Source organism: Lithobates pipiens, unplaced genomic scaffold (genome assembly GCF_037356315.1).
Source record: "Lithobates pipiens isolate NorthernLeopardFrog02 unplaced genomic scaffold, aLitPip1_a1.2 Scaffold_11, whole genome shotgun sequence".
Lineage (NCBI taxonomy): Eukaryota > Metazoa > Chordata > Amphibia > Anura > Ranidae > Lithobates > Lithobates pipiens.
Window position 1 is genome coordinate 18,140,762 of NW_027507696.1, and position 15,457 is coordinate 18,156,218.

General features: G+C 41.9%; 1 protein-coding gene across 2 annotated transcripts in view; it reads right to left on the bottom strand.

The window, feature by feature from the left end:
- JPH4 (junctophilin 4) overlaps positions 1-15,093 on the bottom strand; it is a 51,185-nt gene extending 36,092 nt beyond the window's left edge. Inside the window, exons 1-3 of one of the 2 annotated variants that reach the window (XM_077469123.1) lie at positions 14,630-15,087; positions 13,123-13,898; positions 12,103-12,895 (exon numbers count right to left, since the gene is read on the bottom strand). In XM_077469123.1, the coding sequence (XP_077325249.1) occupies positions 12,103-12,895; positions 13,123-13,501 (1,172 nt within the window). In that variant the 5' untranslated portion in view covers positions 13,502-13,898; positions 14,630-15,087. Of the gene's footprint in view, positions 1-12,102; positions 12,896-13,122; positions 13,899-14,629 lie in introns of both variants that reach the window. The other variant, XR_013270331.1, reaches the window with a different exon arrangement.
- Between the last annotated feature and the right edge of the window lie 364 nt (positions 15,094-15,457).

Below are 15,457 nucleotides of genomic sequence, written 5' to 3' on the forward strand. Positions count from 1 at the left end.
CATATTGGGAGCAAGCACTGCCAATTTCATGTAGTGTAAATGCTGAAGAAGTTGCGAGAAGCAAAATAAAAATAAAAAATCAGTGTGAATTGGAGCAAATCCTATAAATCTATTACCAGTATTACCATGGGCTTGACCAAAGAGTAGGAAAACAACATTCCCATACCTCCCAACTTTTTGAGATGGGAATGAGGGACACCTATCAGCAAAAGTATGCAGGTATAGGAAACACCCCTTGCCACGCCCCCTTAAAGGAGAATTTTACAAAAAAAACAAGATTGGTTACACCCACAAGTGCTTTTTTTTACCACTACTGTTCCCTTATATTGGCTTTTGGAATTTACAAATGCAGCAATTTAGAAATCAGATGAAAGGTTTAGGGCTGGAAAACACTCTTTGATAGATAAAAAGTGCATTTTATATACATATATAGAGATCAGACCTAAATGAGGGACACATGAGGAGGAATGAGGGACAGAGGGACATTGCTCCAAATCAGGGACAGACCCTTGAAATCAGGGACAGTTGGGAGCTATGCATTTTTGCATTTGGAGCCAAAGTAGGGGTGGATGTAATGAAACGGAGCATGCATTGTCTATATGTTAAGGATGCTCTAGTAATGTAGGTGTTTTTCTGACCATATAAGCTTGTGCAGTTCAACTAAGGCCTCATCTAGCAAAAGTTATAGAAATACACTATATTGTCAAAAGTATTGGGACACCTGCCTTTATAAACACACATGAACTTTAACCCCCCCCGGAGGTATTCCAGAGTCTGGCTCGGGGTGAAAATTCAGTACCATTAGTGGTAACCCCGAGGCAGACTCGGGATCACATCGCCGGATCCAGGATGAGTATGCTTACCTTATCCCCTGGATCCAGCGATGTCCCCCACTGTGCGAGCGAGCTGTCCTCCACTCGATCTATCACGGAGCCGAGCTCCGTTCCCTGCGAGCGTTGCGACGCACGGGGATGGAGAACGGCGCCAAATTCTAAAAGTGAAACACACAGTATACATACAGTATAATGTAATCTTACAGATTACATTGCTGTATGTAAATATTTCACATCCCCTTTGTCCCTAGTGTTCTGTCCAGTGTCCTGCACATAGTTTTATATTATAAACTGTTCTTTCTGCCTGGAAACTGGAGATTTTACATAGCAACCAAAACTGTCCCTTTACATCAAAAGAGGTTTTAGACCAGAAAACAGCTATAATAAATTGGAATCACTCGCAGAATTGAGCGATAGCAATTTGTGGGGAGATCCGTCATCAAATACTGAAAAGTAATGACAGTGACAATTCTGAAACTAAGCAAATTTCTGTTTTTTTGATTTGATTACATTATTGAATCAATTTTATTATTATTATTATATTATTTGGTATAATTCTTTAAAGTTATTTATTATATTTTAATTTATGATTTTGTTTTTCAAATTTTATCATACCCGGGATGTCTACTAGACTCTGGTTTGGACAGATTTAAGTGTGTTATTCCTAAAAATTACAGGCCTACAATATAAAACGTTCAACAAGAGCTTTTAACAATAAGCACTATGGAGCCACAGATTTTATAGAGCCCCAAAAGGAAGGTAGATCCTGAGTCTGTGGAACGCCGGATGGTCAAAACAAGCTCTCCTCCACTTGGTCTAAGGTTGGGCGCTAATAAAAAAATAAAAAAATTCCGCCTCAGTACCTCTCCCGTGTGCGCTTGATGGATCTACCTTCCTTTTGGGGCTCTATAAAATCTGTGGCTGCATAGTGCTTATTGTTAAAAGCTCTTGTTGAACGTTACACACTGGTGGAGACCCTTGAAGCTCGGGGAGTCATATATATGCATTTTTTGACCTACCCTTCCTGTTTTTAATTAACGGCATACCATTCACATGTAGCATCAATTGTTGATATAACTGTACTCCATACTGTATATCTGCCCCTGAAGATGGAGATTCCCAAGGCTCCGAAACGCGTAGGAAAACTAATGTTGTGGTTAATTATAATCATATCATGCATGGATAATCAACTTTTTGTACTTTATGTATGATGCTGTTTAACCCTTTCTATGGCATGATTTTATTTTACTCAATACATTTTGTATTTTGTTATATACTTTTTTGTGTACGTGCCTAAAAAGTCTACCACCAGGGGAACCCCCTTTTTTTCCTTCATTATTGGATGTGGTACAACAATTTTTGCCAGACCTTGCCATCCTACTTAATCTTCGTGGTCATGTACATGTACCCTTATGAGTCCTAATAAAGCTCTGCTGATTACTATCAGAATAGAAAATGAGTGTTTGCATTGACCTCTCGATCACTACAAATTAGTCACAGGTGTAATTTAAAGTAAATATACAGAATAGTATTTACTTAAAAGGTAATTGCTGTTGTAGACCAAGCAGAAAATGCTGTATGTATGGGATTTTGTATTCAGCACGTGGCTTTTTTTCATAATAAATAAAATATTATAAATAAAATAAAAATAAAATAAAAATAACTCAAAAGAATATAATTTTTTTATTAATACCAAAGATATTAAAAACATATAAATAAAATTCAATTTCTGTAAAAAATAAAAAAAAATAAGAATATTTATCACTTTCTGCAGAGGCAGTCAACATTTGTATACATCCATATCACAAAAAAGTCTGGTTATTATATAAATGCATTTTGTGTATTGTATATTTATGAGCATACCAGACTTATTGGTGATTTGGTATATAATGCCTGCTATACGTGTTCATTACAACATACCATATAGAGTATATACTTGTTTTCTGCTGATTTCCTGCATTTCCTGTTGTCTCCACCCTTTTCAGTCTATTATATGTCCACTGCTGCGGAAGTATTCAGGCTCCGAGGCTGCTTGTACACAGAGCAGGATGAGATGGGAAGGAATGGATCTATACACTGCATCTACCGCTTACCAGTTTACTTTGCACATGTTTATTTTATTTTTTATTTTTTTTAAAGGTTTTTTAAAAGATTTTTTTGTTAATGTGGTTCATCATTATTTAGCACATTGCATTGATTGATTTATCACAGTTTCTTTATTAGCACCAATGTCATTTTTCACCAAAGTGGTATTAGTTTTTAGTATAATATTCAGTTTTCAATCACAATAGCGCCCCCCTCAGATTTAAAGTATAGTTCACCTACTCTAATGGGGAACAGATTTTAAACACAGTCAATATTACTTATGGTTTATTCATTTAAACCCATAAGCGCGAGGCACCCCCAACATTGGAAGAGCCGCTTTAAATCTGGACACATGATTCAAAACCTGGACTGTCCGGGTGAATAGCAGACAGGTGGCAACCCTGGGCAAAGCATCTGTGAGAATGGACTCTGAAGCTGCTAAAGGCTAATGCCACGCACACACGACCGGACTTTCCGGCAGACTAGGTCTGAAGGGATTAGGGGGCTAGTCCGATAGTTTTCCCAAAAATAAATCAGACGGACCTAGAAATAGAACATGTTTCAAATCTATCCAACGGACTCAATTCCTGCAGACTAAAATCGGGAAAACCGTTTTTTCTGTGTGCTGGTCCGACGGACCAAATACGATGCAAGGGAAGCTATTGGCTACTGGCTATTGAACTTCCTTGTTTAGTCCCGTTTACGTCATCATGTTCAAAACGAACGGACTTTCGACTTAGTCCGTTCATTTGTGGCCAAGTCCGTTTGTTCGGAAAATGTCAGTCGGGAAGACCGTCGGCCCTAGTCTGCCGGAAAGTCTGGTTGTGTGTACACGGCATTAGTAGAAAAGCCTGGTTGTGTGTACGCGGCATTAGTAGAAAAGCCTGTCCCCTGCCAGCAGCTACAGAGAAGGCCCCTTGCTATCTCTGTGGAAGCAGTGGTCTCTCTGCTGAGTTCTAACACACCCCCTACTGATTCAAACCTATAGCTCTGCAATCATTAACGTTCACTCTCCCGATAACTGGAGAGGTCTAGTTCTAAATCATGTGTGTTGAATCCCTGCAGAGAGACCTCCACTTCTCCACAGAAAGAAAGGGTCCTTCTCTACAGCATTCTGACAGGACACAGGCCTTTCTACTTGGGCTTTACTGTTTTTTACCCACTTCAATACTGGACACTTTCTAATTTTGCCCAGGCCAATTTTCAGTTTCCAGCACTGTCACACTTTGAATGCCAATAACTAGTTATACAACACTGTACCCAAATTAAATTTGTATAATCTTTTTGAGACAATTTTTTTTTGATGGTATTTAATCACCGCCGGGTTTTTTTTGTTTTGCTATAAAAACTAAAAAATCTCCCCCCCCCAAAAAAAAAAAAACAAGTTTTTCTTATAATATAATATATTATATGTATATATGTATAATATAATATATTATACAGTTTCTGTTATAAAATTTTGCAAATAAATCATCTTTCTTCATAAATTTAGGCCAAAATGTATTCTGCTACATTTCTTTAGTAAAAAAAAAATAACCCAAATGTTTATTATTTAGTCTGTGTGAAAGTTATACAAACTATGGTATATACAGTATATTTGAACATGAATCAGTCCTGATGTACTGACTGCCTATCTCATTTCTTGAGGCCCTAAAATGCCAGGATAGCAAAAATACCCTCAAAATAACCCCTTTTTGTAAAGTAGACATCCCAATGTATTTAGTAAGAGGCATGTTGAGTTTTTTGAAATTGTAATTTTTTTCATCAGGGACACTGCCTAGTGACAGTATGTAAATAAATATATATATATATATATATATATATATATATATATATATATCATTGTTTTCAATGAATGTTCCTTTTCTTTTTTTTTTTACTTTTTTTTTTATACTGTCACCAGAGCAGTACAGTGCCACTATAGTAACACTGTACTTTTTTCACTATGATTGCTTATTACAGTGATAATCCATGTATAACCAATCATTTTTACTTTGTAAGTGGCATCCATTCATGTGCCATTGTGTACTATTGTGATAGTTGGGATTGGTCACAACTATCACATGTTGTAACAGGCCCACAATGATTGACCGTGATCACTATGACCAACCACAGCGCGCACAGTAGTACACAATGGCTACGAATGACAAGCCATTGTATGTTTATAACTGACATGTGATCACATGGTACCAGGACTGCACACAGCGTTTCGGTACACCAATCTGTGTTTTGCTGTGTCAAGGTGCACGCTTGGGAGGACGTCATACGAGGTCCACCCTGAATAGCATCCTATAGTAATAAATCGGCTGGGAAGAGAGGTGGTTAAAGAAAACATATATTAAGACATTGCATACCTTATGGTTTGCTACACCTGGAATGTACTTAGCCAAATTACCAGTTATTGACAGTGGGTATTTGTGTACTACACAGCCATTCCTTGCATCTCTTTTTATCCGGTGGTACTTAGGGCCCTTTTACACAAATGCATTTTTGCTGCATTTTTACCTTGCTAAAACTCAAGAAAAACACAAAAAAAGTTACTCTTGAACAGTTGATATCACATTGCAGCCAGAACCAGAGGAGTAAGATTGGCAAAAGCGGCCGTCTGCTCCTTCCACTGCCGGCTCCAGCTTGCTTCTATTGAAAAATAAACCAAACTGGCTCAAAACTCTGCCTAGATAAATGGCTGGTGCTGCATCATGCTGTCAAGGGTTTTTTTCTTACACTTGCTGAGTCAACACTAACATGCCTGAAAAAAATAGCTCATTTTTACTGACATGAAATTTCTCTAACATGCATTTACTGGCAGCTGTAAAAATAACACATTTTTACAAACTGTCAGTAAATTTACTGAAGTTTGGCAACCCTGAGTCCATCTAAGGATCGACTTCTTTCAAATGGGAATGTTGGAAAACTTTTTGCAATCAGCAGCTGCAGCCAAGTAAGGCTACATACAGTACATCTAAAGATCAGGGACAGGGAAGCTACACTACTCATTTCCTTTGCTGGGCTCAGACTGATGACATCATTTAATACAGCGCCCAGTAGAGGAATTGCGTAGTATAAATGTTCCTCCACCCTGACTGCTTGTTTACATTTGACAGCAGTGCTGCATATGATCAACTGAGCGGTCTGTTACTGCAATCACTGCAGGCCCTCACTGACAGGAGTTCCAAATGTGACACAGCTTAACTAAAAGGGCAGCAAACTCTCCTCATTTGGGGGGTCAACAGAATAAGCCATCACTGCAATCAATGGCAGGTCTGCACTGATGGAAGTCTAAATGGGCCAGGATCATTCTATTAAAAGTACAAATATATTTCTTCTAGCACACACCATATTCTATGCTGTATGTTTCCTGTTCCACATATGCCATGTTGTGCGTTCTCTTTTCTGCATCACCTCATTCCATATGCCATGCTGTATGTTCCTAATCCACATCACCTCATTGCATATGCCATACTGTATGTTCCTATTCCACACCACCTCATTCCATATGCAATGCTGTATGTTCCTATTCCACACCACCTCATTCCATATGCCATACTGTATGTTCCTATTTCACAGCACCTCATTTAATATGCCATACGGTATGTTCCTATTCCAAACCACCTCATTCCATATGCCATGCTGTATGTTCCTATTTCACACCACCTCATTCCATATGCCATGCTGTATGTTCCTATTCCACAACACCTCATTCCATATGCCATGCTGTATGTTCCTATTACACACTACCTCATTCCATATGCCATACTGTATGTTCCTATTCCACATCACCTCATTGCATATGCTATACTGTATGTTCCTATTCCGCACCACCTCATTCCATATGCCATGCTGTATGTTCCTATTCCACACCACCTCATTCCATATGCCATGCTGTATGTTCCTATTCCACACCACCTCATTTCATATGCCATGCTGTATGTTCCTATTCTACACCACCTCATTCCATATGCCATACTGTATGTTCCTATTCCACACCACCTCATTCCATATGCCATACGGTATGTTCCTATTCCAAACCACCTCATTCCATATGCCATGCTGTATGTTCCTATTTCACACCACCTCATTCCATATGCCATGCTATATGTTCCTATTTCACACCACCTCATTCTATATGCCATGCTGTATGTTCCTATTCCACAACACTTCATTCCATATGCCATGCTGTATGTTCCTATTCCACAACACTTCATTCCATATGCCATGCTGTATGTTCCTATTCCACACCACCTCATTCCATATGCCATACTGTATGTTCCCTTATTATGCACCACTTCGTCCCATATGCCATGCTGTATGTTCCCTTATTATGCACTATTTATTTCCATATGCCATGCTGTATGTTCCCTATTCTGTAATCCCTTATTCCATATGCCATGCTAAACATTCCTCATTCTGCACCACCTCATTCCATATGCCATGCTGTACATTCCATATTCTGCAGCACACCACTCCATATGCAATGCTCTACATTCCTATTGTGCACCACCTCATTCTATATGCCATGCTGTATGCTTCCTATTACACACCGCCTTGTTCCATATGCCATGCTGTACGGTTCCTATTCTGCACCCCCTTATTCCATATGCCATGCTAAACATTCCTTACTCTGTACCTCCTCGTTCCATATGCTATGCTGTATGCTCCCTATTCCACACCGCCTTGTTTTATGTTGTACATTTTGCACCAACTTGGTTTATATACCTTGCTGTACGTTCTCTTATTCACATTTACGTATTCTCTATTGTTGCTGCTGGGGAATTGATTAGTGCTGCGGGGGGGGGGGGGGGGTTATTGTTGCTGCTGGGGGGGTATTGTTGCTGCTAGGGGAGTTAATATTGCTGCTGGGGGATTTATAGTTTCTGCTGGGGTGTTTATTGTTTCTGCTGGGGGAGTTAATATTGCTGCTGGGGTATTTATTGATGCTGCTGAGTGAGTTAATATTGCTGTTGGGGGTTTGATGATGCTGATGGGGGATTTATTGATGCCCCTGGGGAATTTATTGATGCTGCTTGGGGGTCTGTTGTTGCTGTTGGGGCAGATAATATTGCTGCTGGAGGATTTACTGGTGTTGATGGGAATTTATTAATGCTGCTGGAGGGGGGGGGTCTATTGTTGCCGATGGGGTGATCTATTGTTGCTGATGGGAAATGTATTGTTGCTGCTGAGGAATGTATTGTTTAAAAAAGGGGTGGTATTGGGAGGTGGGAGAGGGCAGAGACATGGGATGGTGTTGAACAAGGATGACCTTTGGGTGGATGAGGGGGTGTACCTGCCTTTGAAAAAAAGCCATGCTTAGTACATATATAAAGCCTGGTAGTGGGAGGGTTTATCCAGTGCCTGTAAGATGTGAGCTATTCAGGCAACTGAGCGGACTAACCAATCTTGTTTTTTTGTACAATTCTCCTTTAAGGGGGTGTGGCAAGGGGTGTGTCCTATGCCTGCATACTTTTGCTGATAGGTGTCACTCAGTCCCTTCTCAAAAAGTTGGGAGGTATGCAACTCCCATTATTTCATTAGGCAACCTATTTTTTATTTTTTTTATCAGTCGTGGCAGCTAGCAAGCTATTTACCACCAGAAGGCCAGCTAGCAGGCTATATACCGCAAGAAGGCCAGCTAGCAGGCTATATACCGCCAGAAGGCCAGCTAGCAGGCTATTTATCGCCAGAAGGCCAGCTAGCAGGCTATTTATCGCCAGAATGCCAGCTAGCAGGCTATATACCACCAGAAGGCCAGCTAGCAGGCTATTTATCGCCAGAAGGCCAGCTAGCAGGCTATATACCGCCAGAAGGCCAGCTAGCAGGCTATTTACCGCCAGAAGGCCAGCTAGCAGGCTATATACCGCCAGAAGGCCAGATAGCAGGCTATATACTGCCAAAAGGCCAGCTAGCAGGCTATATACCGCCAAAAGGCCAGCTAGCAGGCTATATACTGCCAAAAGGCCAGCTAGCAGGCTATATACCGCCAGAAGGCCAGCTAGCAGGCTATATACTGCCAAAAGGCCAGCTAGCAGGCTATATACTGCCAAAAGGCCAGCTAGCAGGCTATATACCGCCAGAAGGCCAGCTAGCAGGCTATATCCTGCCAGAAGGCCAGCTAGCAGGCTATATACCGCCAGAAGGCCAGCTAGCAAGCTATATACCACCAGAAGACCAGCTAGCAGGCTATATACCATCAGAAGGCCAGCTAGCAGGCTATATACCGCCAGAAGGCCAGCTGGCAGGCTATATACTGCCAGAAGGCCAGGTAGCAGGCTATATACCAGAAGGCCAGCTGGCAGGCTATATACCGCCTGTAAGCATTGCCATTGTATAGGTAGGTTCTTTATAGAAAAGGGTCTTAGATGTAAAAGATTTCTAGATTATTTTACTCCTCTTATTTTTGAAACCCTGCCAGGACTGTAGCAGTAGGATGTGGAGCCAATACTAAAAGAAACATACAACAGGAGTAAGGCCAGGTATGACCAGCCAGATACAATGCTGCTTGTGAAGCCACCTGCGTTGTCGGCATGTGACACTGACTAGCTGATGTTAAGGTGGCAACAGTGCCCAGGATTAAGAAGAGGTGTGATAGCACTGTCACCCCATCACAGAAAGCAGTAAACTTGTCACTGGTCTGGTAGGATCAACAGGAATTTTTTGGTTTTACAGGAGGCTAGAGGGAAACAAAGAATGCATAGAAACACTACACTTAAACTGGCACCATATATTTATTTTTTTAATATTTATCTTTATTTCTACTTTACGTACTGTAGACTGTAATAACTCAGTCGATGCGATTAAGAACAACTCTAATTTTAATAATTTTCATCCAGGATAAAAATGTGGAGGTGATCTGAATATGTTTGAGCCCATTTCTACTGGTGCCATTATGGGTTATTCCAGAGGTCCCGCAACAAGCATCAAGTTTCAAGATTCCGGAATGTGTGTTAAAGCGGATCTTCACTGCATCTGAGCACCACAAACCAAAACCACTATTTCATTTTTAATATTCAAAGCAAACACCCCCATCCATCCATATCGCCATGCTTCATTTTGTTGAAGAATCACTTTGAAAAACACCCCCTGGCATTTCTGGCCGTGGCCATCTTGAATACGGGCAAATAATTAATGTAGCATTTACTTTCTGGAATCCATATCCCCTTACATCAAGCATGCATACAGGAGAGTGTGCTTAGCTGAGAAAGCACCCGTTTCATCAAAATCTGCGACCAGTCAGATTAGGTAATGGAAATGACATTCCTTCAGCTGCCCATGCATCCACCACTACAAAGTTTGCTAATCTGACAGAACACCTGCAGTCAGAAGAAGGCAGCAGACATCTTAGTACACCCAGCTATGTCTTGAATTTCACAGTAAAGTGAGCATATATAAATAAATATAGTATATTGACATCTGTGATGGTGTTTGCATGTGTAATTTTGAAAGCCTAAATCTTTAGCGCAGAGTAGTGCGGGGTGTACCAACATGGCCTCCGCCACCTTCCTACTGCTGGCATCCAGCTTCTTTCAAAATGTTACATCAAAACAGCATCACAGATGTCAATATACTCTATTTATTTATATACGCTCACTTTATTGCTAAAATTGCTGTGGAATTCAAGACGTAGCTGGGTGTAGTAAGATGTCCATTTCAGCTTCTTCTCACTGGAGGTATTCTGTCAGATGAGCAAACCTGGTAGCGGTGGACGCACATGCAGCTGATGGAACGTCACTCCCGTGACCTAATCTGATGGGTTGTCGATTCTGATGGAACACCCCTCCTCCTCTCCTCCCCTCCTGAAGACTCCTGGGATGTATGACATAATTTACCTAGGCAAGAAACTAGGAAGTAACAGAAGAAATGTAAAAAAAATAAAAGTTTAAAACAAGTAACTATGATATGCTTTTCCTATCTATTTAGAAACACTAGCAGCATGAGGATTTGAAATAATCAATGTTGATTGGAAGAGTGAAGTTACACTTTAATTGGGGTAGATGTTTACATCAACATAAAATCGTAGCTCTCTGAAATGGAGCAAAAAACAAAATACAACACTGTGCTCTGATGTGGCTTAAATGTGTCAACTTCCCTACAATTAATAATCCAGATCAGGTATATTTAATTTGCACCCCAGTACCCAGAGCTTTTGTAAACAGATTGAGACCACACTTTTCTGAGCGCCTGCATCATAGACAAACATTTTTTGTGGTCCCCTACACAGCATATTATGAACTAATCCATGACTACAGAATCAGAGACATCCTCTGTACTGAAGCTCACAAGTGATTGAAACCTTTCAGCTTGGAATTTGGCCATGATTGTGAACCACTTTTTACCTCTTGCACATGGGCTGTTTCCCCTGCCTGGAAAGCCCTGGAGCTGAGTACAGCTGCCTATAGACATGTATGACCATGCGCAGCTGTACGTTTGAATACGCCAATGCTTGTGTAAACACAAGCCAAGCATATGGGCATATGCAAAAAAAAGAAATAGAGGCCAGTTTGCTGTACTCAAAGCATTTTACACTGCATCAGGCTCAGGCACCTTATGTTCCAGTACAGTGGTCTCCAAACTGCAGCCCAGGGGCCAGATGTGGCCCTTTACTTGGTTTTGTCTGGCCCTTGGACACTACTTCTTCCACTAATTTAAGAAACTATTCATCCTACTGACACCAACAATTGGCCATAATTACTGCCACTGACATTAATGATAAAATAAATTATTCCTCCCACTGACACCAATAATGGGGCCTAAATCTTGCCACTGACACTAATGATTGGGCACTATTCCTCCCACTGACGCCAATGATGAGGGATTGTTTGCTCCCACATTAGGACATTTTCTACTCACACTGACCACAGTCCGGCCCCCCCAAAGCCCAAAGGACAGTAAACTGGCCCTTTATTTAGAAAATTTGGAGACCTCTGTTCCAGTACATTGAAAACAAGTGTTATTGATACATTGAAAACAAGTGTTATTGATAGACAAGTAATCCAGGTATGACGTTTATATGCAATAAGAGATTTTTTTTGTCTTCACTGAAATACTGATGCATATTTTTACAAATACAAAGTATTTTTTTGGTAATACGCATGCGTGAATTTAACAAGCAGACGGGCAAAAATAAATACCCTAAAAAATAACACAAGGTAAGGCTTCATGGTATGTAACTTTTTTTGCTTGCTCTTACCTGGCTATTGCCATATCCTGTTTCTGTCTGGCAGTTGCTTCTGCTCTTCTCGCAGCCTCCACTGCTCTCTCCACCTTCTCTCTCCCTTTACCCCTGCGCAATGGGAAAAGACTCTTCACTTTACCACTGGCCAACATGTTCATCTTGTACTTTCCTTCTTCTCGTGACCCATCAGGATAGGTGGTTCTACCATAACCATGCCGTCGATTTCTCAGCCATTCCCCTTCATAACTAAGCCCATTTGATCTACGGCTTACCCCATACCCACTGCGGCGATCACTCTTCCACTCGCCAGCATAAGTCTCTGTTTCCCAGGCAGCAATTGGCAGCTCAGACTCTGTTTCTGCTACACTAGCACTGGATCCATCTTGACTGGCACTGGATCCTAGAGAGCCGCCAGCCCCCCGAGTTTCACTTCTCAAAGAACTGCGCTGGCTGTCCCGGCCACTAGTGGGGGCTTTGGTATCTGATCCACGATGTAATCGGAACCCACTAAGTATAAGTGAACGTGAGAAGAAAAAGCCTCTTTTTTTAGGCTTGCCATTGCTGCCAGGACCAGTGGATTCAGAGCCAACTCCTCGAACTTTCAAAACAAAACCCCCACGGGATCCAGAGGCAGGGCTTCCTGGAAGTAGTCCTGGGGCTGTATTGGTGTGGGCATCAGGGGAGTTAGGCAAAGAAGTGAGGGTTGGCGTTCGGGGAGAACGGAGAAGTGCAGCTTGATGATATGGGACACTCTGACGTACCCCATATCCATGACGCTTACCGGTTTGCCACTGGCCTTGATATGTACCTGCAGAGATGGAATGGGATGTAGGCAGGGTGGGTAAACACAGAGTGCAAATATGAAGAGAGAGAAGGAGGTTGGTCACTAAATGGTTACATTACACAGGCTGTTGTTAATAATAAAAAAATCAGCTGTTATAATTTTTGGGTGAACCTGTCAATTAATTGTATACATTATCTTACATATTATGCAGTACAATTCTGTATCTATAACTATATTGCTTAGATTCTCACCTCCATCTGAGTATGTCTCTATGCCATAACCATCTTGCTGGCCATCTGTCCACAGTCCCTCATATCGTGCTCCAGAAAGACTCTCTCTCACACCTAGCCTTCCCTTTAGTCCATGTGTCCATTCACCCCGATACAGCCACCGTCCTTTATGTTCTTCTCCCAGGCCATTCTTCTTGCCTTGGTCCCAGTAGCCACGATATGTGTTTCCACTAGGCCAGGTGTAGACTCCCAGAGACTCAAACCCATGGCTCCATAGTCCACTGTATTCACCTTGCCTCGTTGGACCCTTGCATACACCATATCCATGTGCTCGGCCATCCTGCCAGTCTCCCATATAACACCCGCCATCTGAAAATCCAAATGTCCCTCCGCTGAACATGCAAGAGCCGGTTTCACATCGATTTTTTCCAAGCCCCAGTTTGCCTGTTTGATTATTTGCTCTACACAGAAAGCATCACGTGCTTTTACGTTTCCACTAGAATTCACAACTTCAAGACGTATCAGCTAAAATAAAAAAAATGTAGGGGGCAAGTCACATTATATACCACCTCCTGTTAATGTTTCTTGTTGTTTTTGTATCACGGGGGCAACCAGTTTAGTGACAGAACGAAACCTTCCGAGATCCTCCAATTTTTTTTTATCTTGGATCCAATTTTCATATAATATATCCTTATAAATGACAATCCATGATTCAAAACGGAGACTTATAATTGAAGTAGTCTGTAAAAGTGTTTTCCCGCTGGATCCCAGTTAGTATATGCGCCTGCTAGGACCACCTGGGGAGGGGAAAAAAATGACAATTACAACAAATACTATGTACGGTTCAGTGACTTTACACACTCTCTACCCAATGCAGTTGACGCGTTTAGTCACTAAAGGGAAAGCGTTCTGTCCGTCTGCTGATTTGCTGCTATTTTACAACCGTTTGTGCTTTGCTTGCACATTTTACCAGTACATACATGGCACAAGAAGGAACATTATTATCTTACATGACTTGACCGACTTCCTGTAAACTGCACTAGCCCGAGCATTAAAACATACGATGCACGAAAATAGCTTACAGTGCACATAGTAAAAAATAAATAAATAATGATCAGTCGGAGAAAACGGAACACAGTCATACTTTACTAACAAAATCAATACACACCTTTAAAAAAAAAAGGGAAATGAAAAAAAATTGGCGTTTACATACTGTATAAAATGAGTGAATGCACATATAGGAAACAGATCGCATTGATTACTTGCAATAAATATATGCAGGCCAAACACATGGGATGAACACAAACACATTTGTTTTTTTTTTTAATTGGCACTTACAAAAAAGGCAACCATAAATGACAGGCTTGTTTTTGCACAACACACAGTGTACAGACACACACATAGGATTTGATGGAGGGGGGGGGGGAGGGGGTGATCACCCCAATTATACAAAGCATTGCATGAATGGTAACCCCCCCACCACCACCACCACCCAAATTCATATACCGGAGAGCAGCTGTGTACTCACCTCGCAGTGCCCATAGATGCAGCTTGGAGACGGCTGATGGGGGTGGAGGATGGAGAGGAGGAGGAGGAGAGCTAAAAGTGGAGAGGCTTCTGCCAGGTTGTAAGGAGGGCGCTGGGGTGGGAGAGGATGGCAGCCCACATCGGGTGCTGAGAGGGGGGGCTACACAGGCAAGGCAGCTTCCTTCCCGATGTGATCTGCTTCTATCGGGATGCCCACGAGGGAGGGATCGGTGTGGGTGGAGGACAGATGGATGCTGGCACAACTTGGGCACAGATCGGGAGCTCCTGGGGCATGGCTGGGATGGTGTGGGCAGATGGATGCAATAAAGGGGAGCGGGTGAACACGCACACACACATCAGCTGTCACTTTGTGTCAATGTATACAATGTATCATCAGCACACTGTATACACACACAGGCACGGATCTGTCTCTCTCTGCTCATTAGCACACAGCCTTCTTTTTTTTCTTTCTCCCTAGCAACATCCAGCAGCTGGGCCATGACTACCGTGACCATGGCAGCAGGAGGAAGAGAGAGGCGGCTCCATGGAAACCGTTACCTTGGTGAAGAAGGTTGCAGCATCCTCGGCTATCCTGTTACATGCAGACATAAACACAGAGACAGCTCCACGCTCTCCACATCCATCACATGTGGGGCTCAGCCACTACTATTCCTAAGCTTTGCTATTTTACCTGTCATGGTTTCATCACACTGCATGTTCTGGCCGTGATAACATGGAAAAGGTTGCTTTGCCCCCTCAATAGCAAAAATTCACCCTTTTTTTAATTAACCACTTGACCTCCGGAAGGTTTACCCCCCCCCCCCCCCTT